The sequence below is a fragment of the Suillus fuscotomentosus genome (assembly GCF_016647785.1).
Source record: "Suillus fuscotomentosus strain FC203 chromosome Unknown F5891scaffold_58, whole genome shotgun sequence".
In the NCBI taxonomy this organism is placed as follows: Eukaryota; Fungi; Basidiomycota; class Agaricomycetes; order Boletales; family Suillaceae; genus Suillus; species Suillus fuscotomentosus.
Genome location: NW_024539570.1, coordinates 269,419 through 297,071, shown reverse-complemented (window position 1 = coordinate 297,071; position 27,653 = coordinate 269,419). Strand labels below are relative to the sequence as shown.

At 47.9% G+C, this 27,653-nt stretch overlaps 13 protein-coding genes across 13 annotated transcripts; 9 read left to right on the top strand and 4 right to left on the bottom strand.

Annotated features, from left to right (window-relative positions):
* Positions 1-9: 9 nt before the first annotated feature.
* On the top strand, positions 10-3,003 carry F5891DRAFT_1055632 (peptidase family M1-domain-containing protein). Its single transcript, XM_041362668.1, has 15 exons — positions 10-226; positions 279-339; positions 394-539; positions 587-666; positions 727-746; positions 803-934; positions 994-1,151; positions 1,205-1,298; positions 1,345-1,375; positions 1,420-1,498; positions 1,547-1,809; positions 1,860-2,029; positions 2,083-2,257; positions 2,311-2,648; positions 2,699-3,003. The coding sequence occupies exons 1-15, from the start codon at positions 72-74 to the stop codon at positions 2,738-2,740; spliced, it is 1,944 nt and encodes a 647-aa protein (XP_041221770.1). The 5' UTR covers positions 10-71; the 3' UTR covers positions 2,741-3,003.
* On the top strand, positions 3,004-4,361 carry F5891DRAFT_1150900 (uncharacterized protein). Its single transcript, XM_041365134.1, has 5 exons — positions 3,004-3,294; positions 3,371-3,546; positions 3,597-3,665; positions 3,720-3,887; positions 3,937-4,361. The coding sequence occupies exons 1-5, from the start codon at positions 3,089-3,091 to the stop codon at positions 4,170-4,172; spliced, it is 855 nt and encodes a 284-aa protein (XP_041221769.1). The 5' UTR covers positions 3,004-3,088; the 3' UTR covers positions 4,173-4,361.
* A 561-nt stretch (positions 4,362-4,922) lies between these two features.
* F5891DRAFT_1193424 (carbohydrate esterase family 16 protein) lies at positions 4,923-6,096 on the top strand (the record flags this gene model as incomplete). The annotated part of the gene is made up of 5 exons (XM_041367740.1): positions 4,923-5,193; positions 5,248-5,474; positions 5,528-5,708; positions 5,763-5,940; positions 5,991-6,096. 5 exons carry the CDS (start codon positions 4,923-4,925, stop codon positions 6,094-6,096), a joined length of 963 nt encoding a protein of 320 aa, XP_041221768.1.
* Positions 6,097-6,358: 262 nt separating this feature from the next.
* On the top strand, positions 6,359-8,708 carry F5891DRAFT_1165735 (cytochrome P450). The gene is made up of 12 exons (XM_041365401.1): positions 6,359-6,622; positions 6,674-6,819; positions 6,874-7,046; positions 7,101-7,164; positions 7,217-7,301; positions 7,350-7,574; positions 7,631-7,644; positions 7,698-7,926; positions 7,976-8,018; positions 8,067-8,192; positions 8,244-8,390; positions 8,445-8,708. The coding sequence occupies exons 1-12, from the start codon at positions 6,424-6,426 to the stop codon at positions 8,530-8,532; spliced, it is 1,539 nt and encodes a 512-aa protein (XP_041221767.1). The 5' UTR covers positions 6,359-6,423; the 3' UTR covers positions 8,533-8,708.
* Positions 8,709-8,926: 218 nt separating this feature from the next.
* On the top strand, positions 8,927-9,857 carry F5891DRAFT_1055617 (NUDIX hydrolase domain-like protein). The gene is made up of 3 exons (XM_041362667.1): positions 8,927-9,628; positions 9,673-9,761; positions 9,809-9,857. Exons 1-2 carry the CDS (start codon positions 9,104-9,106, stop codon positions 9,703-9,705), a joined length of 558 nt encoding a protein of 185 aa, XP_041221766.1. The 5' UTR covers positions 8,927-9,103; the 3' UTR covers positions 9,706-9,761; positions 9,809-9,857.
* Positions 9,858-10,735: 878 nt separating this feature from the next.
* F5891DRAFT_959048 (uncharacterized protein) lies at positions 10,736-13,042 on the top strand (the record flags this gene model as incomplete). The annotated part of the gene is made up of 3 exons (XM_041375616.1): positions 10,736-10,984; positions 11,033-12,762; positions 12,880-13,042. 3 exons carry the CDS (start codon positions 10,736-10,738, stop codon positions 13,040-13,042), a joined length of 2,142 nt encoding a protein of 713 aa, XP_041221765.1.
* Positions 13,043-13,518: 476 nt separating this feature from the next.
* On the top strand, positions 13,519-14,206 carry F5891DRAFT_611030 (uncharacterized protein). The gene has a single exon (XM_041372458.1). It carries the CDS (start codon positions 13,672-13,674, stop codon positions 14,146-14,148), a length of 477 nt encoding a protein of 158 aa, XP_041221764.1. The 5' UTR covers positions 13,519-13,671; the 3' UTR covers positions 14,149-14,206.
* An 82-nt stretch (positions 14,207-14,288) lies between these two features.
* F5891DRAFT_932891 (uncharacterized protein) lies at positions 14,289-14,506 on the bottom strand (the record flags this gene model as incomplete). The annotated part of the gene is made up of 2 exons (XM_041373992.1): positions 14,289-14,317; positions 14,365-14,506. Coding segments are annotated over 2 exons (171 nt in total), but the record flags the coding sequence as incomplete, so codon positions are not given.
* Positions 14,507-14,849: 343 nt separating this feature from the next.
* Positions 14,850-15,563, bottom strand: F5891DRAFT_1193420 (uncharacterized protein; the record flags this gene model as incomplete). The annotated part of the gene is made up of 4 exons (XM_041367739.1): positions 14,850-15,228; positions 15,283-15,360; positions 15,414-15,499; positions 15,549-15,563. The coding sequence occupies 4 exons, from the start codon at positions 15,561-15,563 to the stop codon at positions 14,850-14,852; spliced, it is 558 nt and encodes a 185-aa protein (XP_041221762.1).
* Positions 15,564-15,934: 371 nt separating this feature from the next.
* F5891DRAFT_1055602 (VHS domain-containing protein) lies at positions 15,935-17,920 on the bottom strand. The gene is made up of 5 exons (XM_041362666.1): positions 17,673-17,920; positions 17,262-17,625; positions 16,931-17,209; positions 16,794-16,878; positions 15,935-16,745 (listed from the first exon to the last, which is right to left on the bottom strand). The coding sequence occupies exons 1-5, from the start codon at positions 17,822-17,824 to the stop codon at positions 16,099-16,101; spliced, it is 1,527 nt and encodes a 508-aa protein (XP_041221761.1). The 5' UTR covers positions 17,825-17,920; the 3' UTR covers positions 15,935-16,098.
* A 554-nt stretch (positions 17,921-18,474) lies between these two features.
* On the bottom strand, positions 18,475-20,579 carry F5891DRAFT_1055591 (uncharacterized protein). The gene is made up of 11 exons (XM_041362665.1): positions 20,263-20,579; positions 20,101-20,209; positions 19,905-20,047; positions 19,726-19,851; positions 19,624-19,672; positions 19,464-19,575; positions 19,327-19,406; positions 19,259-19,274; positions 19,146-19,207; positions 18,992-19,095; positions 18,475-18,940 (listed from the first exon to the last, which is right to left on the bottom strand). Exons 2-11 carry the CDS (start codon positions 20,162-20,164, stop codon positions 18,596-18,598), a joined length of 1,101 nt encoding a protein of 366 aa, XP_041221760.1. The 5' UTR covers positions 20,165-20,209; positions 20,263-20,579; the 3' UTR covers positions 18,475-18,595.
* A 732-nt stretch (positions 20,580-21,311) lies between these two features.
* F5891DRAFT_1130388 (major facilitator superfamily domain-containing protein) lies at positions 21,312-23,115 on the top strand (the record flags this gene model as incomplete). The annotated part of the gene is made up of 8 exons (XM_041364520.1): positions 21,312-21,470; positions 21,529-21,594; positions 21,653-21,813; positions 21,879-22,013; positions 22,065-22,224; positions 22,274-22,747; positions 22,773-22,806; positions 22,859-23,115. 8 exons carry the CDS (start codon positions 21,312-21,314, stop codon positions 23,113-23,115), a joined length of 1,446 nt encoding a protein of 481 aa, XP_041221759.1.
* A 2,428-nt stretch (positions 23,116-25,543) lies between these two features.
* F5891DRAFT_1130387 (glycosyltransferase family 69 protein) lies at positions 25,544-27,054 on the top strand (the record flags this gene model as incomplete). The annotated part of the gene is made up of 5 exons (XM_041364519.1): positions 25,544-25,838; positions 25,888-26,320; positions 26,368-26,421; positions 26,471-26,839; positions 26,895-27,054. The coding sequence occupies 5 exons, from the start codon at positions 25,544-25,546 to the stop codon at positions 27,052-27,054; spliced, it is 1,311 nt and encodes a 436-aa protein (XP_041221758.1).
* Between the last annotated feature and the right edge of the window lie 599 nt (positions 27,055-27,653).

Genomic DNA, 27,653 nt, shown 5'->3' with positions numbered 1-27,653 from the left:
TGGAGAAGCATTCGACTCCTTCTTCATTTCATATCGCAAAGCTTCGGATAATTCATCATTAGCACATAAAAATGCACGAAGTGGACCCAACCTCTCAATCGAATTATCTGCAGATCGCTACGAAGCATATCACCTTTGACTGGACAGTCGATTTTGACAACAAGGTCATCGCAGGCACCGCAACACATGAGCTAATTGCAAAAATTGATGAAGTATCTGAGGTAATGTGAGGACGATTGTTTATCTATCTATTCGGCACGGGTTTTGAGCTGTCTCAGCCTCGATACCTCGTATCTGCACATCGAGGGAGTAAAAGTTGATGGAGATGCGGTCCAAGACGTGCGCTCCGCGTCTCTTCACTGATGTGCTTCTCTGAGCTTGCATAATCTATAGTTCAGACTTGGTCCCAAGCATGAGGTGATGGGATCTGCGTTGCGTGTCCCCCTTCCTCGAACATTGAGTACCGGATCGAGTATCTTGGTCGAGATCACGTACAGGACGACTGCGAATGGCATAGCCTTGCAATTCCTTGAAAAAGAGTAAGCTTACCATATGTGCAATATCACTGTCGTTCACGTTTCTTCAGACAGACCCAGGGTAAAACCTTCCCATTCCTGTTCAGCCAGTGCCAACCCATTCACGCGCGAGACCTCGCTCCTGTGCAAGGTGAGAAGCCTTTATAATTTGATTCTGCGACTTAGACAAACACTTATGCACATGGATAAGATACTCCGTCCGTGAAGCTAGTGGGTGTTTTCCGCTGATTACCCCACTGCTTGTCGTGCTGATTTTCGATCATCAGACGTATAGCGCCAGTGTCCGTTCCGTACTTCCAGTTCTGCTATCTGCGAGACGGATTTCTCCGCCCTCAGATGGTCCAGCTCATGATGGCAAGATCATCGGCAAGGATGAAGTTGTATATACCTACGATCAGGCATGTCTCACCAACCTATCATTACAATTCCACTTCATGACAGATATTGGTGTCTTCAGCCTACTCCGATTCCATCATACCTTCTCGCGATCGCCGCCGGAAATTTACAGTACCAGTCATTCCAAGTTCCTGATGGAAAACAATGGAAGTCTGGGGTTTGGTCTGAACCTGAGCTTATGGACAAATCGTTCTGGGAGTTCAGCCGGGATACTACTAGGTAAATGCGCATGAGCTTTCGCTGAGCAAAAATGGAGTGTCATTGTATGCCAGATTTCTAGCGGCTGCAGAGAATCTTGCCGGGCCGTACCGATTTGGGGTTTATGACCTCCTTGTTCTTCCACCATCATTTCCTTATGGCGGCATGGTGAGCTACACGTTATTGCACACAACCACCTACTGATTACTGCTAGGAGAATCCGTGTTTGACCTTTGTAACACCTAGTGAGCATATTGCGTACCTGTATCAGACTGCTGACCCCCTTCAGCCCTTCTTGCTGGAGATAGGTCTCTGACAGATGTGGTGATCCATGAACTTACGCATTCATGGTTTGGAAATGGTGTTACGTCAGTTTTCTGCAGCTTTCTTGTTTACATTTGCTGATAGTACTCTAGGCATGCTCACGCTTCTCACTTCTGGCTTAACGAAGGCTGGACAACTTATGTCGAACGTGTGCTACTGCAGATTATACACTCACCTGCACACCGAGGCCTATCTTGTGTCATCGGATACAAAGCATTGCTGGATGCCCTTGCGTTCTTCGAAGACAAACCCAAATATCAAAAACTGGTTATCGACTTTAATTATGGAGAGGATCCCGATTCTGCATACAGTCGGGTGCCTTACGATAAAGGTGCCAATTTCCTCTTGCACATTGGTAGGTTGTATTTACTTTGTGAAAATGTCTACTGAGCTAGATTGTCCCAGAGCGTACGCTCGGTGGCCTTGCGGTCTTCCTACCCTATGTTAAGGACTATATCGCTACTTATATGGGTCACAGTATTACCACAGAGACATGGAAGAACCACCTCTATGCCTACTTCCAGAAGAATGGCAGCGAGGGACAGATCAAAGCATTGAACAGCATTAATTGGGATGTAAGGCCGGACAACTGATAGTTGAGGAAAGAACCACTGAAATTGTTCGACAGGCATGGCTTCATCAAAGTGGACTGCGTTTACCTGTTGAGATGGAATATGATTTGACTCTGGCGAATCCTGCAAATGCGCTTGCCGACCGGTGGTATGAATCACGGCGCACTACGGACATTTCGAAGCTAGATTTCAAGAGTTCTGATTTAGATAGCCTGGACGCTAATCAAAGAGGTGCGCGCCAACATGTTTTGTTGTTGGCATCAGTTGAGGAAGTAGGATTGCAGCTGTCTTCCTCGAACGATTGGAGAGTTACAATGAATCTCTTCCTGCGGGTCACCTTTTCCATTTCGATAAGTTGTACAGTTTCTCGACGACTCTCAGCGCCGAAATTCGATTCAGATTCTATACCTTGGTACTTAAGTCCCCGGCAGCGATGTATTTTGTTCAAGGAGCAGCAAATTGGGTTATTGGGGCGGATGACACAGGTGTCATCAAAGGTCGCATGAAATTTTGCAGACCTGTGTTTAGGGCGATGTTCAAGGTCGACCCTGACCTCACTATATCAACGTTCAGGCAGGCTCGGACGCAGTTTCATCCCATTGCACAGAGTCTCATTGCGCAGGTACGCATTCTGTTTTGTATGTCCGCATGTCCTTATCTTCAATCTATTAGGACCTTGGGCTGGATCTGACTGGACTGAGAGGTAGTGGATAAAGAAGAGTTGTAGCTGAGCAAAAAAAGCATATTCATTACTGTGCGGCTTGCGATCGCAATGGGATCCTGGCTAACCTATGTACTTATACTTGTTTGTATGTCAGCGTCTCGGATCAAGCAGCAAAAGATGACTGCCCAAACTTGGTTTGCTTGGACCCTGAGGCCTTGGCAGAGGTGGACCTGAAGCTTGGCAGTGCTTAAGTGGGCCTGAAGCTAACTTAAAGTGTTTCAAAATTTTAATATTACCGAGCGGGGGTTTCCAAGGGCGGTCGGACTCGGGTCGCACTGAAGTTCTGAACACTCAGTTGTCAATCATCTCTATTTTCACATTCTTTCGATACTGCATTCATGAAACTCACTGGCTTGAGATCTCATCTATCTTATGAATGGTTTGGCGTCTCGGCTCCCTTCGACCCAACTTGTAGGCTTGTGACATCCCCATTCTTTTCTCCTCTGAGTCTCGGCGCACTTCGTCTGCTGTTTGCTGTTTATTCGCTCGTTACAACAATCACCGTTCTCATTTTTGAGTCTGTTCGTTTCCACGACGTTCATAGGTAAGCAAACACCAGACTTGGCGTGGCTCAACGAGTGGTCTGATCCAGAACTTTGTGATTGGTCCTGCTACCCTAGTTTTTTTTCTTACTTCACCGATCTCAGTTACATCGGCCTTGTCGCATACTTCTGGGCATCCAGCGTTCAAACTATTGTATTTGTTTTGTCGGGACAGAAGGCATACCCTTTGCAAAAGTGGCCGCGGATCCTGCAGTTCCTGCATGTCCTCCTGTACACCACCATCACCATATTTCGTGAGTTCAATGTTTAGTTTCCCAGTCTAAGTCTGAGCAATTTTTTGCAGCAATCATCGTGACTGTTGTGTTTTGGTCTCTACTTGCTTCTCCATCGACTTTTAGCACCCGGTACTCAGGTGTGGACGGCGTTTCCTCATTGGCTGCTGTTGCTCATAATATGTTATTCCTAGCTTGGTCCAATGTATCCCAACATGCGATGAATTGTAGCTTCATTCTGTTTGAGATACTCCTAACGAATGCGGGTCCTAGTCCATGGAGCCACATCATACCATGTTTCGTCCTTTTTGCGTGTTACCTCGGTGTTGCGTATATAACATATGCAACGCAAGGATTCTACAGTAAGTTTATTTTTACATGAATCACAGCAGCGCTGACGCCCACCATTAGCTTACAGTTTCCTTGATCCATCTGTAGAGCACGGACGGTTAGCTGCTTACATCATCGGCATGGGTATTGGTTACTGCATTCTCTTCACGATCGTGAAGGGTGTCTGTACACTGCGGTGCCGTTTGGTCTCGCCTTCCCCTTTGGACCCCTCTGAACGAGTACAATCCGAAGCTATAGACGAGTGGGAGCACATTGATGTCGAACAGCCGAAGGAGTCAACTGGATCTGATGCTTAAGTATTTATTCTCCCTTTGTTTATTGTTATCTTCATGGATTGGACTGAATTGGCTGCTGGTAGTGGACTTTTTCTGGAACATTATGTTCGTCCTTGTACTACAATGTTGGTTATGTATTATTATGCGATCGGTTTCTTCCCCATGGGGTTGGCTTTCGCACACTGATGTCTCGTTGTCCCTTCGGGAACAGGATGCCGACGGTACCGGCTCACTTGCCAGCACTTATCACGAGCTCAATTCGCTCAGTATGATCGACTTATAGTCACGTACAATGTCCATGATTAGTATATTCTGGATGCTGACTATTTTAGAGTCTTCATTTTGCTCCGAGAGCACGGAAGGCATCCAAGCAAGATTCCGCGTTCTCACCAATCAAATCATGATCGCACGCAAGGCGTACGTTCTATCCCAGGCGCCAATAATAAACAATCAGGCGGCTTGAAGGTACATACTTGACGTGTGACTTGCGCGCTCTTGAACGTGAAATTTTAGGTCTGCCTTGATTTCTTGTGTCACGGGCATTCACTAATTACAACGAAGAAAAACCGAATGGTCGCTCTGGGGACGAAATATGACCCTCGTGATCTCATAGACCTGCTCGTGAGCGGTCCGTTGCGGCAACAAGTAGGTGTGCGCGGTCTTCGCTTGCCAGGGTCATTGCAGTGACCCTATGATACGATTTTCGCTAATCGGATATTCTGTGCAATATAAGACGACCTCGCGAACTTGCCATGTCAGTACTTCTGCTCCATGGCGTTTCTACAGGGTGTGAAGCTTGCGTTTACAGTATTGGCACTTGCCACGCCATCCTGGGCAATTGGTGTCGCACCTGGTCAGATCCGAAACTTTGTCACTTTTGGTGACTCCTACACTGATTCCTCGTACTACCCCTCCGCTGACGGAGGCTATTCCTGGCCAACATGGGCGGCAATGTATGGTGACCTTGATCTCTATGGATTTGCTCGTTCCGGTGCAACATGCTCGAACCTGCTTACTTACAGACCCTATCCTCCGATCATGGGTGAGTAAGCGCAAATGGTTTGTGATTGTTGTCCTGATCAAAGTGACCGCCCAGGTTGGCAATTCCCTGCTTACCTGAATGAGACGAGGAATGGCACGCTGGAATTGAACTCTAATGAGACAATATATACCATCTGGATTGGAACCAATGATTTGGGTGTCAACGCGCTGCTTACCGGTAGCGATGCCCCCACCACATCAATTGTCCAGGTCAGGCAATGCGCTGTCGATGTCCTAAATATCTTGTACGAGAGCGGTGCTAGGAACTTCATCATGCAGAACGTGAGTGTATGAACGTTGGGCCACTGTGTCTTAAGCTCATTTCGCACATACAGATGCTTCCCCTTGACTTGACAATCCTGTACTCTAATTACTCGTACCCCAACACTTACTGGAACTTAGAACGCAATACAACTGGATGGAACGTGCATATGACGGAGCTGGTACGTGCAGGGAATGAAATCACATCCCTCAAGCTCGACGCGCTTCTGCCTACGCTCCCTGATGCTCATATTGGTCGGTCAACATTACGATCTGTTTCGAGAGAACGACTGACCCATAGTAATGCAGCATCTTTTGACTCATACGGGCTTTTCACCGACATGTATAACAACCCTCAGAACTATTTTAATGGCACTGCGCCATACAACGTAACGGGCTGCATACATTCATGTGTGTACTCTATAGGCAACACGACAGCACCGGCTTGTACAATCACCAATGGTACTGACGCAGATAGCTTCATGTGGTCAGTCCAAAGACAGTTCCAAATAGCGACCTAGTGCTTACTTTCACTAGGTACGACGAACTTCACCCATCGCAGCAGTCCGCCAGAACCTTGGCTAGGGAGTTGACCGCGGTGATGAAGGGAGAGTACAACCAGTGGACGACGTGGTTGAGCTAAGCTAGTCACACCTGCAGAGTTTTGAAGATAGTGGATACAGCCTCAGAACAACTGGGGACAGCGGGGTCCTTTGATATTTCCCTTGATTATTTTTGGTTATCGATTTGGCGATTTTTCATCATGAGTGAAGTCAATTCTATGACCTATTCTTGAACTTCCGATTTTTACGGGATTCGGCATCTCAGCGAAGCACGTCAGAATTGCTAAATGGGCTTGCAGGTATCATCTGCTAGAACACGAGACCTGCCTAGACTGTATCAAGAAGCGCTCATTGGCAGATAAAAGGAGAAGAGCCAACTAAGTACACAACGAAAAAGGAATCGCTACATGGCTTTAAATTCTTTGGATTGGCTTGCGTACTTGTCGTTCATCTTCGTCCTGGGGGTGATAGGCCATCGCTTGCGTCACCAGAATAGATCCCAGTCGCTACCACCTGGCCCGCCGCAGAAACCATTGATAGGGAATTATCTCGACGTCCCCAAGGCGGAGCCATGGAAAATATTCTCGCAATGGGGAAAGCTATATGGTCTGTCCTTAAATGCTGTACCCTTGGAGGTATATTCAATAGTGCAAGCAGGCGACCTGGTATACGTAGAAGTTCTCGGGAACAAACTTCTCATCCTAAACGACATGGAAAGTATGCGCGAGCTTCTTGAGAAGAGATCGCAGAAGTATTCTGATAGGCCATCGTTTGTGATGGCCAAATATATGGGGATCGAGAACGTAAGCACATGCAATAGCGCGCTTCATGGCTGAAAACAAATCGACATTGGACAGAATCTGGCATTCGCTCCCTACGGTCCAGATTGGAGGCGAGGACGGAAGCTTGCACATGGAACTGTTAACCAGGAAGCCGTCCAGAAGTATCATTTGCTACAAGAGAATGTTGCCGCTAGATTTTTGAGAGACCTGGTGGAATGTCCTTCAGAAGTCATGAAGCACCTGCATATGTGAGATCAGCTGCGCATCAGCCCATGTTTCCCTCCTGACTTGGCATTACCAAGGGCCACGGCTCAAATCATCGCGTCCATAACCTATGGGTTTTCTATCGACACCCCAAGCAATGCGGTGAGTGAAATACTGGACAATGGCTCCAATCCTTTTCAACTGGGACTTGCAGTACTTTGACGAATTTGCCGAAACGGAGCGAATCGTCCTGAAAAGCGTGGTTCCGGGGGCCTATTTGGTTGATATGATTCCTCTATGTAAGGCTATTTTCACCATGGCAGACAATTAAGCTGAAGGTGATGCAGTATGGTATCTGCCATCCTGGGTCCCATTTAACAGCATACGGCGAACAGCTGAGAGAGGGCGGCAGCGGGTGTCTGATATCGTGCACCATCCGATGGAGCAAGTAGAACAGGATATGAAACATGGAACTTCTTCAGCTTCATTTGTTTCGGATCATCTAGGGAAAGGCGGGAGCGATAAAGTGATCAGACAGCAACTACCTTGGGTAGCGTGGTCAATATATGAAGGTATGTTTTTACCCCATTGACTGAAAAGAGGGATGACATCGTTATCCGACTTCAAGCTGGAAATGACACAGTAAACATTTCAAAATTTCATGACTGATATGCATTTATCTGACCGAGCAACAGACTAGTGGAACCATGCTGACCTTCATGCATGCTATGGCGTGTTTCCCAGAGGTCCAGACCCGCATGCGCGAGGAGATACACAGAGTCGTAGGGACTGATCGCCTGCCATCTTTCGATGACAGGGGACGGCTGCCATATATCAACGCAGCAATTAAGGAAGTGTACCGCTGGAAACCCAACTCACCTTTGGGCGCACCAAGGAAATTACAAGATGCGGATGTCTATAGAGGTTTTTTCAATCATAAACGGCCAGAAACACGTTTTGACCTCTTGAGCAGGGTACCACATACCGAAAGGCACTACTGTTATGCCTAATATATGGTGAGTAAGAAATATGTACCCACGGGATGTACTTATCCTTCAATATAGGTTACTCAGTCGGGACCAGGACAGTGGCATAGATCCCGAGGCATTTTCTCCAGAACGCTTTCTTGATACCCACGTAAAGAAAACAGCGATTGATCCTTACAGTTATGCTTTTGGCTTTGGAAGAAGGCAAGTGCGCGTTACAACACGTAATGAAACTCGTTGATAACCCACGCCCAGAATGTGCCCAGGGCGTTTTTTAGCAGATAATTCCGTGTTCATGCTTGTAACAAGTATAGTAGCGACCGTGCAGATTTCGATACCCAAGGATAGCCATGGCACGGAAAAGCCATTTGATCCTCCATATATACCCGCAGGTCTGGCCAGGTGCGTCCCAGTGAACAGTAAACAGGGGGATCACTCATGTATTTGCCGATTAAGTTTTCCTTATCCATTCGAAGTCGACATCGAACCGGTGTCTGACAAAGCAGTGGCTGTCGTGAAAGGTAGAGCGACGAGTATTGATTGAATATTCGCGTGTGTAAGGGGAGCGCGAAGGCTCTGATGGTACAACGTATGAGATCAGCCCTTATTGATGCATCGATGATGTATTAGCTTTCCTTAGATACAAGTGTCACAAACTTACGAGGATTCCTGATTTTAGCATATGCTTGCATATCTGAATCGTGCCAGTAAACTGCAACTTTTCCCACACGGAGCACGGAAGTCACGTTCTTGTGCAGCCCGTGACAGATCTACGGTTCCTCCAAAGTTCCAGTGCACTCGGACCACAAGGTATCCAGTTTCACATGAGCTGTGGGACATTGCAGCACATTTCGATATTTATGTATAGTAGTAGTACCAGTATCCTATTATAGTATCCTAGTATCCGAGTCAGTAGCACTAATTTCAAATCTAGAGCTGTTCAAGGCAAATTGGGAGTGCGTTCAATAACACCGCCCTTGTCCTGAGTTGAACCACGTTTTTGAGTTGGAACCCACTATCCTGTACCGTCACAAGAGCAGTAAGCTCTTAATAATTAGGCCCCACTCCAGATTTTGACTTTATCTCAAATCTGATCCGCCAGATCCTGAAAGAAAATGAATAGATCTCTTCATCTCTCCGAATCCTTCGTCATCAGTTGTGGCACAATCACCCTCGATATCGATCAATCTAAAGTCCTCGTCATCTACTTGAGAAAAACAGGCGAATATTGCCTTCCAAAGGGGAGAAAAGATGTGGGGGAACAGCTCGAAGCAACAGCCGTTCGCGAGACGTACGAAGAAACAGGATACATCGTTGAGCTACTACCCCTTCAGTTGACCACCCTTGCTACCCTCCACGGGAATGATGATGTCCGATCTGCGATACCTGGAGGGACAACAGAACCCGTCGCTGTGACGCAAAGGACGACTCAGGGTGTGCTGAAGATCATATTTTGGTATGCGGCACGAGGCGATTCTTGTGCCATACGCCAGATGTATACGACAAAACAAGAAGACGAGGATTTTGATGCCGTCTGGTGTCCAATGGATGAAGTAGTTCAGCTGTTGACATTCCACGATGACAAGACGATCACTGCAAGGGTCATCGAGGCAGCTCGTGGTGGGGGGAGTGGATCTAAGGTACATTGTGCCGTATTCATATAATATACTAATTCTGACGGAAGGCGCGCCTTCGGTGCGATCAGCGCCAGGAGTGAGCATGTAAATGATGCCCGCCGGAGGCAGTCGAGAGCATCAAAGGTACCTAGTGGCAGTAAGTCGTGAATGCTACAGCGACAATGCACTAACAAGGCGAAGCAGCCGGTCCATTGACCGATTTTCCAAACGTGTCGTCACTCCCTCTTCCCAGTAGCGGGCTTAACGCAAAGTACATCAACCCGTGTATAAAACAGACAGGACAAACGAACAAATATTCAATGATACCACCACATTAGCAAACCAGAAAGCTCGCAGACAGTTGAATGCCTGAACGATGCAGACTCTAACCACACCTTCAACTAAATGTCCGATTGTCTAGACAGTGCCGCAGTGCCAGTGATTTGAATACAAATTTGTGGTTTTACATGTCAGTGCAATGCTACACGGAGAACACGACTGTGAGACAAAGCAGACCCGAAAAATGTTCACCTTGAGAGGAACCCGACTCGGGAGTTTGTCGTATCGCGATTCGTAGTACACCGAGTAAAACCGCTTGCTATGGAAGAACAGTTCAGCAATTTTTTTCCCCAGAAAATGTGACTCGACGTACAGGAAACAGCAGCCGTTCGTGAAATCGTCAGAGAAGAACACTCCAAGTACTTACTTCCGGACTAATCGTTCCTTGGTTATGGCTGACTCAGCTCCGGCCTTTACCGGTTATGATCAGTTTCGGTTGGCAGTAGGTAGGCTCATAACCAATCTGTCCTGCAGAGAGATTCCGTCCTGCCTCAGGTGAATATGCTTCCTCTGACAATACCATCAAACTCTGACCCCTCGAGTCCCGCCTGCTCCTCGCCTCGTTCAATAATCTGTGTATCTACCACGTTAACCTCTCACCTAACTCGCGCCAGCTAGTTTACATGCATGGGTCGGATGTCCGGATATTCTAGAATCGAAATATTTTGAGACGATCGCCGTACGGATCGCCGGTCCAAACCCCGTCCTCAAACGCCGGTCATCCCATAAACGAGACGTCTCCAACGATCGAACCTCCACTCCCCTCACAAGCTCCCCCATCAGACGACGTACATGCCTTACCTAAACTCCTCTATCGATCCAACCAGCCTTGGTTTCCTCGCTATTCTCCTCGGAGGTAGCAGAGCACACTGCCTTCAAGTTCAATCCTTCCCTGAAGAGATCGATAGAGACTGGGACGGTCTGGGCATCCTTCAATCCAGAAGCAACATCGAGAGACTTATCGTCAATGACAAGCTTCGCGCAAGTCTCTGTTCCCTCCTTCATATAGTGAACGAAGAAGCCCCGGGAGATTCCTGGACGGTGATTACTTCCTGCTGCCTTCCATTAGTATACGCTAATTACCCATAGGATCTCGTTGATAACGATGTGGAAGAAGACACCTGGGATGTTATACGCTTCTCTGGTCGCGCCGCGGATGGTTCTAAACGTACTATCAAACTCTGGAGTCTGGATCACATCCTTCAGGCGTTAAACGATCCTGCCCCACATCTCATCAAGGTTGCTTCGTTCCGAAACGTGCCTTGCTGTCCTCGTTTCCATCCGAGATTGGGATGGACGGCTCTGGTTCATCAACCTCGGCGTGTAGCAGGGGGTTTATCCATATTACAAGATCGAGATATCTTCCTGTTGAAGGACCCATCGACAACGACAAAGTCTCTTCGGTATGCAGTCTTGGGAGTCACCTGCGATTTGCTCCTCACATCGGTTCTGCTGTTCCATACCTCCTCTCACCGATTTCTCGACCCCCCACGTAGTCGACTTCTAGTGAAGTGGCTTGGTCAAGACCCTCTCCTTAATCCCGACGCTCTAGACGAAGCAATCAAATCTATCTATAAGTCGGAGACGTATTATCCTACTCTTCGTAAAAATTTGGAGAATGAGATGCGTCGGTTAATTTGTCTCGGCGCAGGTGTCTCGCAAAAATTGGATTCCGAGGCCGATGACGACACCTCTATCCAGATATCGGGAACATTGTTGGTTACGGGTGAACATAATGACATACAAGGACCCTACAACCGATTCCTATTCGAAGCCCCTCCTACTTTCATCCAATCGAATGACAACACTTCCCTTATTCCCGTTATCACCAACCCACCGGACCTAGGTTCCGGAGAATTCGAGTTTACTTCCGAGGAGCTGACGAATCCCAGCCCCTTCTCTTCGAATTCACAATCATACTTCACGCATATTAGGACAAAAGGCGGCACTGAATGGACAAATGCCTTCGTCAAAGTGTCATCGGCGGCTTCCATAAAATGGGAGCGCAAGATGCTGCCTGTAATAAGCACTCGTATCTCCCCTGGCATGCTTCCAAATCTCTTGGCATACAATGCCGATCTCAATTCGCTTGTTATGACCAGACTTCCTGGGAAACCCTTGAATGACTTTCGTCTTGAATATGCGATGATGAGGAATTGTGAAGATCTAACTTTCAAGTCTTCGCGAGATGCCCTTCGCTGGTTTGTGGATATAGAGATTCGTCGTGCGCATGAATATGGCTTGCTGTACTCAGTCGGCAAGGACTTGGCCGACGCTCTAGAAGGACTAGACTCTCCAATACACAAGTTCTATTACGACCGTCTTCACAATGATGTCAGATTCACTAAACATTACTACCCAACCACCCCCGGGTTCAGCGGAGACAACGCAGTACAGTTTGATGATTTCATCGCTCTTCCTTGGAAAATAGATGGCGTGGAGTATCCCCCACTTCAGGAGTCCTTCAGGAAGGCAGAACGGATTCTCGATCCCCATGGTCAAGTTTTACCAAAACTGTGGGCCTGTTTGGGACTAGGAGATGGTCACGGAGGAAACGTGATGATTTCGCCGAAGAAACAGGATCCAGCGATTTATTTCATAGATTACGAAGCTGCTGGACATCATAGTCCTTTCTTAGATCTCGCGAAACCGCTTTACCTCGACGGGTTCTTCCCCGTTATGTATCACGATATCACTTCCACATCCTCCGACCCCACTTCTGAATGCGCTCCGGTTTCGTGGAGGATTGATGACGGCAAGGTTTGCATCGACTTGGATGCACCGCTGAGTGATCTGGACAAAGTCATATGTTTCATGAAGTTGGAATATACCCTTAAACCGCTTCTCGAGTACACTGCCTGGAATTTGGAAGAGCAGGTGGAGTCTGCCAAGAACGTTTTGTCAGCCGCTCTGTTATGCTGCGCGCTCTTGACGAGGGACTTCTCCCGACACCCCGATTCGTTCTTCTTGAACTGTGCTGTTGGTATCTTGCTGTATAACGACCTAAAAGGCTCACTCAAACGGTTCTGTGGGTGGGATAATTGGCCTTGCGTCGTGGAGACATCTATCAATGGTGAGCGTCGCTCATCTTTCTTTTAGCAGATTCTGAAGCGCAGCCAGACAAAGAACTAGCATTGTTCGGTGGTGGAGGCTTCTCTCTCACACCCGAGCAGTTTGATACTCAGCTCTTCAGCATTTTATTTAATCAAGCCGACCTTGAACCGGATTCGGTATTCCTTAAACGATTAGATGACACGCTGCTTTTGCATAAGAAGTTCTCGAAGGATTCCAACGAGTCCCCGGCTGTTGTCGTCCGAAGAATAGGTGATGCGCGGAGAACGGGGATTAGGGTAATGCACCGTTCGGAAGCATTTTGGCCTAGACTCACCGTGTTAGGTTGCCCCACATACTTGTATCCGTGAAAGCATCTTTGCGGAGCCCAGAATTGATCATCACTTCCAGTATCAGGAGGTGCAGGAGACCCGCCGCTCACGTCCATACAGAATGACTTTGGTTGATCTTGGATGTTGTATGGGAACTGATCTAAGGAAGTTGGTCTTGGATGGTTTCCCAGTACTGGTACGGCTCACTTGTCGAATCATGTGCTCGGATGCTTATTTAGATGCCCTAGGACATCATGGGGCTCGATATTGAGAACCGTGAGTTTCGTGTCTTTTACAAATTCTTTATTAATATGACGCTTAGGATTCTTTGACATCGGGCGTCTCATGTACAACGAAGGGGACACGCCTTCCATCAAGTTTAAGCAGACCGATGCCCTTGATCCTCTATTCTGTGAACGCAACGCCAGTTTAGAAAGCAAGTTCGATTTCGTGCACTCAGCAAATGTCGTACATCTCTTCCAGACTGAGGGGCAACTAGCATTCATACGGTCAATGGCCTGTCTAGCTAAACCTGGTGGACTTATGTGGGGTCGTCAAGTCGGGTTGGCCAATGGACCAGATGGTGCGAAGTACAAACACGAAGAAGGAAAGGGTACTCGGTTCACAGCTGACGAGTTTAAGGAGCTCATCTTGGATGCTACGGGATGGCGTGAAGAGGATATCATATATCGCTCTGAGTTGGTCGCGTACAGCGAGCTACGAATGGCGAAGCCTGACAAGAATTGGGTGCTACAGTGGTCAGTGAGGGTGCCCTTCGATAAAACGCCGGGAGCTCGTCGAATTACTGAGTTGGTTGAATAAATAATTGCACTACAGTTGATCATCGTTCAGCGAATAACCAGGTTTTTGCTCATTTGGTAGTGCTCGTGTAAGAAGTGAGGTTATATCCAGCGTGTACTGGCACGGTGTAGCCAACATTCAATGAGTTCCCCTCATATTCGCCACCTCAGAGCGCTCCCCACTAGAAAACCTTGGCCCAGCGTCAGCGGATAACAAGAGTCCAAACAAATATCTCACAGACTCCCAGCCCGCCCATAACTCTTTTGCCAACTATACTCCCCGGTGCACTAGGACGAGCCATTCTCAGGGCATAGATGCCAGTTGCAGCGAACGCGCCGCTTCCTATGATGCGACAAGACATGCAGTCATTGTACGATGAAACCTGAGGGACGAAGGTAGAGTCGGAGGCAGGTGCTGCGGAGCTGGTTGGGTTTGATTCAAGCGCGTTCATGCCCGCTCTAGTTGCGAAAGAAAAGTAGAAAGCAGCCTGAGCCAAGCCTGAGCAGGGAGCCTTCACGGAAGGACCCCGAAAACAGGGCCTATTGTTATGAACGTGAAGTCATGTAGAAAAGAGGGTATTATACTAATTACTAGCACATATATGAAAGATTGTATTAGCCTTTACAGAAGACATCGCGAAGTGCTTGTAATTGAAAGATGATAGATGGATAGATGTAACGAAAAGAGGGCTTTACCGCCGACGAACACAAGTCGCCCTGAAACTAATATTGCCTAAATGCATAACCCAGTATCTCCGAAAGGCGTCTTTGCATCAATTCGGGACACATGCAACCCTCAGTCCACCCATTGGCTGTCTTCGTGGGTTCGCTAAACATGGTAAAATCGTCCTCAGTATCCACTAGGTCATAGAAGACCAACGATGGGTCTTGGTTGTGAGGGTGTGATTGGTGGGGCGAAGCAGAGGACTGAGACGATGTGGTCCTGTCTGATACGGAAGGGATAGAACCACGATCGCTTTCGCGTCCGCTGCGCGAAGAAGGAACATGTCCATGTTTTGTTTTGCGATGGCGCGTCAGGGCGGAAGGGTCGTGTGTCCTGAAGGTGCAATCATGAGGACAGCCATACCGTTGCTCGCCAGTACTAAAATTGTTATTCAGATGAACTCGTTGATAGTAATGCACGAGTACTACGTACTGTCTGGCAGAGTGGATATCGAAGCTTCTTTTTATTATCGTCGCAAAGTGACATCCGGGAAAGGTGCAAGTGCGCGTGCTGAACGCGAGCTCATGTGAGTGACCAGTGTAGAATATAGGACAAACACTTACTTGTCTGCATGCCCAGCCTCATGCCTCTTGAATTCTTTAAACTTCGTAAAAGTTTCGCCGCACTTTGTCTGAGGGCAAACGTAGACCTGGACATTTCAGACTCAGACTCAGTACATGAAGTATGATCAAGCTCACCTTGGTAGGAGACATTTGAAACTTGATTATAGAGGAATATGAGTGGGGGTTCTACTTGACTTTGTCGCCTAATTCTCCTTGGGGTAACGATGATACCAGGTAGGCATTCAGGCAGGACTAACTATATATGATTCCTGGAGGTGGTAGTGACATTGTGCTTTGCGGTGGACAGAGGCTTCTTGGGTTCATACATAAACGCTTTGTTGGGGCTCTGGTGGACATTATGAGCCACGACAAAGCGCGAATGGATCATCAAAGCTTCCGCATCCGTTCGAAGGCTTCATTATGCGGTACACACAATCCTACGAAGAGATTATCATTAGCCAACACTGATCAATGTAATGCGTGATGATATGTGGATGCGGGGGGGACATACAGTCTGGGCAAGAGGTGAGGAAAACCTTAATTCCCAACATGCTCGTCATTATTAGTTTCGCACAGTACTGCTGTAATTCAAATTATTTGCCTCCAAGATCCAAAACCGCACAAAATCCGTATTCCAACAAGATCACCCCCACCTAAGTAAAGCACAGGTACAACACGACAAGTACTAAAACAACCCTGCCAGATCTGCAAACGGGTCCTTCCCTTGCTGCGTCGGTGGCGTCGAGGTAGGCTGCGTCTGTCCCATCATCGCACCCATACTCACCCTTGATCCGAGTGTGCTCATATGAATGCCCAAACCTCCACTCTGCACCGCACCCATGCCCGTCGCTGGTGGCCTACTCATACCCGATCCAGGAGAACCCATTCCCAACGACGAGCTTGAATTCAGAGGGATACTCGCACCTCCGTTGTTGCCCCCGAGATAACTGGGTGATGTTACCCGTGGTGGGGTAGGCGCGAGCATGATGGACCCGAACTGGGGCTGTGGCGAGGGGGCGTTTGGGACGGGCGATGATGTGGAGGAAGAAGCATTGTTCGTTAAAGAGGCGTTGGGTTGTGAGCCGAACATTGCGCTAGCACTTGATGGTCGGGCGTAAGATTGGGTTTGTGGCGGGGAGGTAAATAATGCAGCTAGATCATCTACTGGTGCGACGTATGATGATGAATGCGACGTGTCATCGAAATTAATGAGGGATCCCTCGGTTTGGGCGAGCTCAGCGGGTACGGCAGATATGCTATAGTCGCCTTTCTTGTAGGCCTCGAAGCGTGTGAGGACGTTGTTGATTCGATCGTTGATTTGGAGGAAGGCGTCTGAGTAACATATAAGACCCATGCCGGAGAATAGAGAAACGGACGCACCCAACGACTCTGGATCGTCTGTTTCTGCGTTCGAAACCCATTTCTGGAGTTTTGGACGGGCAGACTTCAATATCGACGCGACTTGCTGTTAGAACGAGTGAGGAAATTTTACAACTTTCCAAGAAATATCGACGCACGTCATACGCGTCTCCCGATGCGAACTTCTCTCCATGCGCAGTATCGACGTTATCGAGCATTTCATTGAGTAGAATGACTTTACTCTCGAGCTTATTGAGTTCTGTCATAGCTTGAGAACGATAGTCTGGCTTTGCTTCGGGGTTCGCGCCAGCAAGGGACTTCATAAGTTCTTGCGCGACTGCCAGGTCTCGCGGGGTACCTCTCCGAATAAGTTCCTGGAGTTTAGCAGATTGTGCTTCTCGATCTTCCGTCTCAAGCTCGTCAGCGGATTTAATGTTCTATACTGCCACATGAACATATGAGATAGACACAAGCCACAGACGAACTCACCATCGTCGGAGGTGCCTCGGCGTGGCGGGTAATCTCCCTAAAGCGATACCCTTTGAATGTAAGAAGCCGGTGCATATCTTTAATATTGCCCAAATCTTCCTTCCAGCGCGACTCAGAGCAGATACCTTCCTTCCATTGGTGAATGAGCTCTAGAATTCGTGACATGACTGGGCCAGGGAATGGAGGTGGGCGTTCAGGGAATCGACGAACGAGCTCGTTCAGGAATTCTTTGGTTGAGATCTGGAGGTGAAATGGGTAGCCGCACGATTGGACGAGGGTGTCAAGAAGCGCGAGTGCGAGTATGGCGATATGTGGGTTTCGGTGATTCGTTAGACGTGCTATGAGCATCGATGCATCGCGAGGGCTGATTCAATGTCAGAACTAGAGATTGTAAGAGCAGAATTGACAGACGTATTAGCTTTCTTGGTGTTGATCAATTCAGCGATCTCAAGGTGAACGGCATAGTTGGGCTCATGGAGTGTCGGATCGCAGGCATTTTGTACGAGCATTTCCAGCCTCGATGCCCTGAACCAAGGCGTACCGTTCGACCCTCCCAGCATCATGTTAGTGTTGCCTAGCTAGTGAGCAGTAAATAATCTAGCAGACGTGGCGGTCACAGCTGCGCTCGCTGTCGTGGACCCGTGGTCGCCTCGCGAAGATGTCCGTGGGAATATGTCAACATGCCCTGCTTGTGCCTTTTTACTCAAACCACCAGGCCAGGCATCAGTTATCTATCTAGTTCTATGACGTTCTGCTGCTTTCTGCTATTCACCGACAAGGGTCAACTCTGCTTGAAGCTCGACGCTCAGACTAACTGGCTGCAACGAACAGCTTGCGATAATGATGTCGGGCGAATGGACAGAGGGAACACCAATAGCTTGTGCTGGCACTGAACAGATCTAACGGACTGTAGTAAGGTTTCATTGGAAATATTGAATTATTGCTTGCGGTGCATTTACCCTCTTCTGAAGTTCGAGTCCTAGCCTACCGACAATGTCTATCATCAAGTATTATCCGAGCCTAGCTCTATGCCACTGCTGGACGGACATGTCCATAGCACAGAGTCTTCCTACAGCATTCGGGAAGGAAATGGACGTACTGTCTCAAGATCACTGTTGGTCTCCATACCCGATCGAGGATAAACGTTTAACTCGGAGCTGATAGAACTGTACTATTAATTGTTTGTGAAAGCACAATGCAGCGGATACCGCTATTTTTGACTCAGAACCTCGTGTGCGAATGACGTCCACACGGTCGTGCAATCATGAATACTAAAACCATACAAAAGTCAGCCAATCATAATAATACATAATCATTCCGCCGCTCTTCAGTGCTCAATTATAATGCTTCACCACAATCCCCTCGATGACCTCCTCCTCAACGCCCCGCTCCACCCCCTTCTTGAGATCAGACCTCCCATACGTCGTTGTCCTTCCCTTCCTCCACGTCTCGCACAATGGCGAATCGTCATCAAGACACTGGCGCTCAATACCACCGCGCTTTAACACAGGGCTTTCAGCACACGGTAGCAAACGAATGTCGTTGTCTGGCATCGCGAAATAGTATGCACCCAAACGGTCGTAGGCGCGTTGGTCCGAGGGGGGCTGGATGACACGGTGGATCGTAGGCTTGTAGTATCCGCCTGTAAAGAACGTCATCATGTCGCCTGTATTGATGACCTGGCGAAATATCAGGTTCGAGGTATCACTGTAGTTTTTCTATGGGCGTACCAAACTGTTATCAATGTGTCGGACCCATTTCCATTTACCGTCAGGAGCCATAATTTGCAGGCCTCCAATAGGCTGGCTCCATAGAATGGTGATGCTGCCGATGTCTGCGCGATTCAGGAGATGAGTTTGAAGTAAAAGAGGTTATCAAGTGTACCTGTGTGTCCCTTCAACCAGACATTCTTTGATTTCTCTTCTTCGTCATTCGAGCGCCTGTAGCTTGACGACAGTTCGTAAGTTAGGGAACGGTTGCGAAAGAAGGGCTTTTACTATTTCATGAACCTGACTGCGGATATGCTCATCGATATAAGACTGCATACATGAGAAGAAAGACTAACCGGAGGTTTCTCCCGTTCGGTCAAAATTGTGTTTTTCCACCAAAGTCTCCTCGGGCAGCTCGAGGCTTAACGCAATCAAGCTGTATAATGGTGCTCGTAAGCTAAAACGTCGAGAAGGGACTCGCGGTAGAACTGACCGGAGGATCGGATGGAGAATGTTGAAGTGATTATGACGAGCAAAATCATCGAGCTCTGGAAGGAACGGGCGCACGGCCGTGGGGTGGGGACGCTTTGTGACATTGAGGTTTACTACCAGGGGTAGGAAGCACGCATCCTACGAGTATTTGTAACACCTACTTGCGTAATGCTCAATCTGATCGAGAATTTGATTCTCCGTGTCGATTTTCTGAATGAGAGCAATAAGCCATGCTCATGATGTCCTTTGTAGAAACGACGGACCCAGAATTGACGAGGTTTATAACCTGCGTAGTACCCGACTTTTTCGACATCGGCAGTGTACATCTTCTTTTCATCCGGAGAGACGTTGTTAAAAGGAAGTCCAGCTATGTCGAAGATCCTGTCACGCTACAACATTGATTCAGAGACCTTTGAGTATGGGTGACGAGAATGGGCCGTACCTGACCCTGTGTATAACCATGATTGATAGCGTAGAGAAAGCCATGGGTGCGTAGTGCGTCTCGAAGCTGCGGATAGAGCTCTGCGCGTCCCTCGGGTGTATGCGCTTTGGAAAGGTCGATGATGGGAAGGTCCGCGAATTCCACTATATGGGGAGAAGTTATACAAATGTATTGCATTTATTGGACACTCTCTTACGGTCCTCTTTTGTTTCTGGAGGGGGAATGTAGTGTGGACACTCCGGCAGGGTTAAACTGGGCATATCTTGGATGGTTATCGGAGAAGATAGTAGCGTTCAATGCAAGTGCTAAGTAGATAATAAATACCTGGACTATGAACAGAAGGATCAAAATTTCACACCGAGATAAGCCATCTGAAATAGATGCGGCTTCGTGACTTATGTCATGAGTTCCATGAGGGCTCAGAGTACCTCGGCGTAGTATCGAATCCATTTTTGTCCCGCTGCTGAGGAGTCCAATGTAGTGAGGTAGTACAGCAAACTGAACAATTGACGACAGCACTACATGGAAGGAAACAGCAATAGATCATTGGTGTAATTAAGGATGAGTGAGCGAGATATGATTGATGATGTCATTACAGGGGGGCACGAGGGCACAGACGTGATAGTCATAATTAGACGGGAACGAGAAGAAGACCGGGGTAGGCAACGATGCACCGAGAATGAGTACCACCAAGACGAAACGATCTCGTGCTCCATAGTGGCCAAACTGATTCTCTAGGAGGCAAATTGAGAAGTGTTGGGACCCGAAGTCTCAGAAAAGACGCAGGGTTGAGTATAGGCGAACGGAAGATATGGCAGGGATTTGTCAGCGCGTGTCCCGAAACACGACGGTAGGGCACTGTGTGCATGACGCGAAGACCCCGCGCTCGTGTAGGATACGACGAACGTGGACGTTCGGAGGGGTCGTTCTCGGCGTGTCCGTCGTAGTCCTTCGTTGTCGTCGTCATCGTCGTTATCTTTGTCGTCGTCGTCGTCGTTGTCGTTGTCGTTGTCGTCCTCGTCGTTTCGTTGTCTTCATCTTGCAATAGTACTTGTTTGTTTGTTTGTTTGTTTGTTTGTTTGTTTGTTTCTGAGTTTGAGTCAGTCGCTTTTTGTTATTAATATTATGTCTCCTCTACCTGGCGTGCCAGGTGCTGACCTTCTAGCCTAAGGTCAGTCAGCCCAAAGTCAGCCAATGATAAGCCCGAACCCTTGGCCAGTGGCGGCTATACCCGGGTGCTACATAATAGGAAGTGTGCCGTGTGACCGATTCTATGTCAACTGATCAGCAGGTTCTTGTTGTAGGCCTTATAGATTAGCTAGCCAACAAGCCGGTCAGCAACTGCCTCATCGGAACGAGTCCACTAACGAGCCGCATCTTTCATGCGAGTCGTTCCCTCGCACCACCATGATTGTGCAGGAGAATGACGAGGAGGCACCACTTATGCAACAATCAGAGCAGCCAACGGTCAGGACACCTCTTCCCTGGGATCAATTTTGGATTCTACTGCTCTTGGAAATGCCAGATTTTCTTTCTTCTCGGACCATTGCCCCGTTTATTCCCCAAGTGAGTAGTACATTCCCCTCGTTGGACTTATATCTGACCACAACTGGACTTTGTCAAGCTCATTAGAGACATTGGAGTCACTCACGGAGACGAATCCCAGGTTGGACACTATGCCGGCATCCTTGTAAGCATGTCTTCATCGTTTTTGCCCTTTCGTTCGTCCATGATACTATTCTCTCCAGGAATCATCGTACTACGCAGCTCATACCCTGACCATTTTTCATTGGAGTCAACTGTCCGACCACATCGGGCGGAAGCCCGTAATACTGATAGCTCTATCAGCAATTGTTATTTCGATGTTTTCGTTTGGGCTGTCGAAGACCTTCCTTGGTCTGGTGGTCAGGTCAGCATGTCCAGTTGAATGTCAAATAATAGCTGTGATCATCAATTCCTGACATTCTCGACCAGTCGTATTGTCTGCGGAGCATTTGATCCGAGCGATACTGTGGTCAAGAGCATACTGATGGACATCACTGACGCAACCAATATGCCCAAGGCATATAGTTATATACCAATTTCGGTGATGATCGGAAACACAGTTGGGTAGGCATACAGTACATTTTCTCTCGTGCTGAGTTTCACAGAATCTATTAGACCACTCATTGGGGGATCGCTCTCTCGACCAGCAGACAGATTCCCTGACATCTTCGGGCGATCAGAACTCCTGAAAACCTACCCATATCTCCTGCCATGTTCTATCTCAGCAGTGTCTATATCAATAATTTGGCTAGTCACGTATATTCGTCTCAAAGAGGTGAGCGCCTAAAGACCCATCTTTGGATTACACTAAGTGTGGTTACAAGAGCGTCTCTACCGCTGGCAAAACACCGCTCTGGGAGCTAATTAAAAAAGGATTCCTCGGCCAATCATACTCGAGGCTGAGCAGCGTTATAGTTGATTCTGGGGAAGGAAGTCCTGGAGAAGTTCAACTAAAGCCGCTTCCGCTACGCGCCTTGCTAACCCCGAAAGTGTTGAGTGTGATAGCGAGTTATGCTACCATGGACCTGTTTCAAAAGGGGTTCAATTTGGTATTACCTGTTTTCTATGCAACACCGATTGAACTTGGTGGTCTTTCGCTTGACCCTCCTCGCATTGGTGTTTTACTTGCGGCATCAGATGTCATACATGGAATATTTCGGCTGCTTTTCTACACTCAATTACATGATCGCTTCGGTGCAAGAGCTATCTTTATCACCGGTGTTAGCTCCGGCATACCCATCGTCATTTTATTTCCTGTGACCAGTGCTCTGGCTCAGGCATATGGAATAGGTATGGCGGTGTGGCTGTGTGTTGTCAGTCCAGCTTGCGCTGAAGACTAGCCTGGTCCTATGCTTCCGTATGTTAATCTAGCACTTCCTGCGTTCTGTTGAACTGAAAAGAGCTCATAGCCTGCATGGCATTATTCATCAGAGCAGCTGCTCCCAATCGCGCCTCGCTCGGAACAACCAATGGAATCGTTATGGTGGTTGTCGCAGTAGCAAAGGTCATCGGCCCGGCATCTGCAGCTTCAGTCTTCTCCTATTCATTGCAAGAGGGGCATGATGCGTGGTCGATATACTACTTCTTTATCGCAATTGTATTTCTCGCTGTAGGTACTGCTCTATTGCTTCCCCATGATCCTAGTGTATGGGAAGATTCCCAATAATATCATCACGAATGACCGTGTACATTATGATCTAGTGTATGACTATACTTACCCTTGCAAGTGAATTGCATCGCAGATGAGCCAATATTTACGGCTAAATAATGTTGAAGTGATTATGGTGAGCAAAATCATCGAGCTCTAGAAGAAACGGGCGCAAGGCAATGGGATGAGGACGTCTTGTGACATTGAGGTTTACTGCCGAAGCGTAAAAAGTACCTATCACACGGGTATTTATAATACCTACCTACATAATTCTTGATCTGATCGAAAATTTCATTGTCCGAGTTGACTTTCTGAATGAGAGCAATAGCTTTGTTTTTTGTGGAATATAACGCACCCAGGATTGACGGGATCTATAACCTAAATAAGAGCCGACTCTCTCGATACTGGCGGTGTGTATCTTCTTTTCTTCCGGAGAGACTTCATCAAAAGGCACACCAGCTATGTCGAAGATCCTGTCACGCTACAACATTGATTCAGAGACCTCGAGTGACAAGAACGAGTGGTACCTGAGCTTGGGTATCACCATGATTGATGGCGTAGAGAAAGCCATGGGTACGTAGTGCGTCTCGAAGCTGCGGGTAGAGCTCTGCGCGTCCCTCGGGTGTATGCGCTTTGGAAAGGTTGATGGTGGGAAGGTCCGCATATTCCACTATAGGGGGGTCGTTGGACAAGCATATTGTATTTATCGGACACTCCTACAGTCCTCCTTTGTTTCTGGAGGGTGGGTGTAGGGTGCACATTCTGGCAGGATCAAACCGGGCATGTCTTAGATGGTTATGAGAGAGGAGAGTACACTGAGGGGGTAAGGCAGGTTGATAAATACCTGCGCTACGGGTTCTGGAAGACAAGAGGACTATATAAGCGATCTGAAATATATGTGACGCCGTGGGGGGTTCCATGTAGTGTTGCTGGCAGAACTTGGGAGTTTTACCGAGCGTTCTGGTAAGCTGGCTGTGCGGCCCAGATTTGTGGCCATAACTATTTTGAAGTAGTTCTCCTTGCCGAACCTGGAAGAAACACATTCTGCCAGTGTGGCAGGTACTAAAATTTCTTGATAACACTCAAACTGCGTTACATTGATATGAGACCACCGGATAGCGACTCCACAGCAGAACTCATGCGAAGGGAGGTTGATAGAACCTAACAGGACGCCAGGGTACCCGAAACCCACAGAGATCTAGTTTGATCTGATAGCAGAGTTCGAATTCAATAGGACATGAAAATGGACGTCCCTAAAGTAAGATGGTGCATGCTGGCGGACGCCATCACTGGTCATTGATCAACGACAATTTTGACATCGTTGTTGAGACTACACAGGATCTTGGTTCACCCTTCGCATGGGCACCTCCGCTCTCGACAGAGTCTCGTGATGCAGACGACGTTCTTGCTAGTCTAGATAGTATCTCGCCTGACGATATCGCTGTTAAGTTTGCGGGTCACGAGGATGAAAAGGATGAGAGCTTTGGTGGAGTTGAAGTGCTCGAGGAAATGTTTTTGATTTTGGCGATTTGGATCGGGTTGAACGTGGAATAATTCCACAGGCCATTCTAGATGGAGTCGAGGTAAGTTAGTTACAATGGCGAGGATGACAGATGCGGACGAGGCAACACTGATGTCGTTGTTAGAAATGTTATACACATCATGATAGTCTAGTTCTGCCGCCCCGGAAAACGACCAGTTTTTCTGGCAGCTCTGCTCCTTATACTAGCTCCATGGGAGTGCTTTGGCGTATCGGCTTCAGAACATCACTCGCTGATGAGTCCAATGTGAGTAGGGAACGCCTCTGAACAAGGTGAAAAATTTGACGGCAGCACTACACGGAGTGAAAAAGGAATAATTTATTGGTGCAATTGGGGTATGGTTGACGATGAGTAGGGAGCGGGAAGAGGATCGAGATGTTGATGTGACGACGAAAAGGATCCCGGAATAGTGGCCAATCAGATTCCTGGTTGAACTGCAGTTGAGAATATGATCGAGCGTCTAATTTTAATAAACCGCAGTTCGGCGGCTACACGATTCTCGGTTCGGAGTCAGTACTCGAGCTGTCCCTTCGGATTTCTTATATCCCCACCATGCTTCGATTTCACCCCCCATGTCTTTTCTCCTTTATACAGGGCGTCTTCTCAGAAGACTAAATGTCCACCACTTCATATCTCGAATCCTTCTCCCAATAAAACGCAATCCTATCCTCCTTTCCTTCTCCATCTTCCTCGCGATTTACATCGCAACAGAAATAATATTCTCTATATCATTTTTCGCCGCTCTCACTGGATGGCTACCTGCTTTCCCTGCGACATGGAGATTCTTACTCATGCTCCTCTTCGTAGTGCCCACATTCGCCTTCGTTCAATTGTCCCGACTTTTACTTCCACTACTCTCAAGCAGATGGGATGGAGACTTGACTATTTCCCAGCAAGGATATGCCATGCTCCAGCGACGCCCTATCGACTACCCATTCGACGTTACCGACGAGGAACACGCGTTGCTGGAAACAACCGAAGAAGGTAGTGAGCGCTCTTCTAGACCGGTGTCTCCGACTGCGCATCTGGTGGCGCATCAGTTTCATAAATCATGGTGGATACAGCTTCTGACTTATACTATCCTATTTTGTGCGAGCACCTGGGTCGGAGCCCATTATGAACAGCCGGGCGACGTGCGTTACAGAGATGCAGTCCAGTCCGCCGTTGCACATCCGTTAAGACAAGGGTACGGGAAACAAGGCAAGCTTCTTCGAATCTGTCGATACGAAAGTAGCTCATCCATTTTTAGAGAAAATTTTCATCGCTGCGTTATTCTTCAACAATGAACTAGTCATACCCTACTGGCACAACTCTCTCGTCCAAGCTATACATTATCTCGGTCCAGACAACGTCTTCGTCTCGATCGTCGAGAGTCACAGTACTGATGCCTCGCCTAAGCTTCTTCAAGAACTGGATGCAGACCTTGCACTCATGGGCGTGTCGCGGCGCATAATTACAGAAGACGAGACTATATCCAGACCTGACTATTTGGGCGGGAGGGAGCGCATCGAATTCTTAGCCGCAACTCGTAACCGCGCACTTGAGCCCCTAATGGAAGGAGGATACGATAAAGTTGTCTTCTCGAATGACATATTTATTGAACCCGAGACCTTGGTAGAGTTATTGGAGACGAATAGTGGTGACTATGACATGGCATGCGGTCTGGACTTTGGGCATTTCGGGTACGCTCGTCTAGTTCCTCCATTTTCATCATTCTAATCTCTCAAAGCGCATACGATATGTGGGTCCTCCGAGATCGACAGGCAAAACTCACCAGTGGAATGTGAGTGCGAATTTCATGTCGATGAAAGCATGTCTAATTTGACTTGAAGATGGCCATATTTCTTCGACGAAGCAGACTATCGCGCGATGCAGACAGACTCTCCCGTGCCTGTATTTTCCTGCTGGAACGGTGTCGTCGTCTTCGCCGCAGATCCTCTCATTCCCATACCTTTGCGATCCAACCGCACGCTTTCTACTGACCCTTTACCATACGAATTACCCTCGACACACCCAGCAACACAATATCCCTCCATGCGTGGTCCTAGTCCCGCTCTGACACCCCCAATACAGTTCCGCGCATCTGCCCTAGGAGAATGTTTCTCGTCAGAAAGCTTTTTGCTCCCATACGACCTGAGACGACAATTCAATCTGCAGCGCATATATGTAAACCCGAGGGTAATCACTGCGTACAAATGGAGGTATGTCCCCCATCGATGTTGTTGGAACCGTGGCTTATACATCATCATTGCATAGATATTATGCATACTTCAAATGGTTCATGCGCCATCCCGCACTCCGGTGGTGGATCGAAAAGGTGTACAATGGAGCATGGATGGCGAGAACTGTCTTTGTTGTGGGCGATGCCACTCAGGTGTACCGATGGGACGGGGGGGATTGTCATCCGTGGTTTTGAGTTTGCAGAACCGTCATGAGATTACGATTTGGACACATCACTTATGTGACTGCACATATGGTATCACCTAGGAGCGCTGCAGTATCACTGTCTGCGTTGGATATAATTCTTATTAATACATTTCGTAGACCACTCAAGGATGGACTCGTGTCTCCTACTCATCCCCATCCTAAATAGGAGATCTGGTGGAGAGACTTCTATGCACGGGACGTCAACAAAGTTGTGAGGCTCTGTTAGTTTTGATCTAGTTGCTTCTGAGAACGTGGCCATAGTATTGTTGTGCTTACAAGCCGCGTCGGAATTATGTAAAATAGGACCGCAGTGTCACAACGTTGCAACGTTGATGCCCGGGTGCGGTTATCGGAGGTTCAAACGTTCAAGTTCGTGGTTTGACATAGCTTGCAACTCATATGCATGATCAGTTAAGCAGTTCTTGCAGGTTCTTGGCCTTGTTGGCGCTGACTGCTCTGCTTTCATATGGTCATAGCTTGCTTCATTATTCCAATGTAACGAAAATCTTTCTTATATATGACAATCTCACCGGTTCTCATGGACAGCACTATGTTCTTCCTTTTTGGGGACTGGCCTTCAAGAGCGTT

Bases quoted from the DNA above. Each gene is read 5' to 3' on its own strand.
- F5891DRAFT_1055632 (XM_041362668.1), top strand. From the start codon at position 72: ATGCACGAAGTGGACCCAACCTCTCAATCGAATTATCTGCAGATCGCT. The intron at 227-278 runs GTGAGGACGATT...GAGCTGTCTCAG, and splicing joins GATGAAGTATCTGAGGTAAT to CCTCGATACCTCGTATCTGC. The intron at 2,258-2,310 runs GTGCGCGCCAAC...GTAGGATTGCAG, and splicing joins CCTGGACGCTAATCAAAGAG to CTGTCTTCCTCGAACGATTG.
- F5891DRAFT_1150900 (XM_041365134.1), top strand. From the start codon at position 3,089: ATGAAACTCACTGGCTTGAGATCTCATCTATCTTATGAATGGTTTGGC. The intron at 3,295-3,370 runs GTAAGCAAACAC...CTGCTACCCTAG, and splicing joins CGTTTCCACGACGTTCATAG to TTTTTTTTCTTACTTCACCG. The intron at 3,547-3,596 runs GTGAGTTCAATG...AATTTTTTGCAG, and splicing joins CACCACCATCACCATATTTC to CAATCATCGTGACTGTTGTG.
- F5891DRAFT_1165735 (XM_041365401.1), top strand. From the start codon at position 6,424: ATGGCTTTAAATTCTTTGGATTGGCTTGCGTACTTGTCGTTCATCTTC. The intron at 7,047-7,100 runs GTGAGATCAGCT...GGCATTACCAAG, and splicing joins GTCATGAAGCACCTGCATAT to GGCCACGGCTCAAATCATCG. The intron at 7,165-7,216 runs GTGAGTGAAATA...TGGGACTTGCAG, and splicing joins TCGACACCCCAAGCAATGCG to TACTTTGACGAATTTGCCGA.
- F5891DRAFT_1055617 (XM_041362667.1), top strand. From the start codon at position 9,104: ATGAATAGATCTCTTCATCTCTCCGAATCCTTCGTCATCAGTTGTGGC. The intron at 9,629-9,672 runs GTACATTGTGCC...TTCTGACGGAAG, and splicing joins GTGGGGGGAGTGGATCTAAG to GCGCGCCTTCGGTGCGATCA.
- F5891DRAFT_611030 (XM_041372458.1), top strand. From the start codon at position 13,672: ATGTACAACGAAGGGGACACGCCTTCCATCAAGTTTAAGCAGACCGAT.
- F5891DRAFT_1055602 (XM_041362666.1), bottom strand. From the start codon at position 17,824: ATGATGCTGGGAGGGTCGAACGGTACGCCTTGGTTCAGGGCATCGAGG. The intron at 17,210-17,261 runs GTGAGTTCGTCT...GTGGCAGTATAG, and splicing joins CCGAGGCACCTCCGACGATG to AACATTAAATCCGCTGACGA. The intron at 16,746-16,793 runs GTGCGTCCGTTT...TATGTTACTCAG, and splicing joins AGACGATCCAGAGTCGTTGG to ACGCCTTCCTCCAAATCAAC.
- F5891DRAFT_1055591 (XM_041362665.1), bottom strand. From the start codon at position 20,164: ATGCCCAGTTTAACCCTGCCGGAGTGTCCACACTACATTCCCCCTCCA. The intron at 19,407-19,463 runs GTCAGTTCTACC...ACCATTATACAG, and splicing joins ATTCTCCATCCGATCCTCCG to CTTGATTGCGTTAAGCCTCG. The intron at 19,096-19,145 runs GTACACTTGATA...TGAATCGCGCAG, and splicing joins CTGGTTGAAGGGACACACAG to ACATCGGCAGCATCACCATT.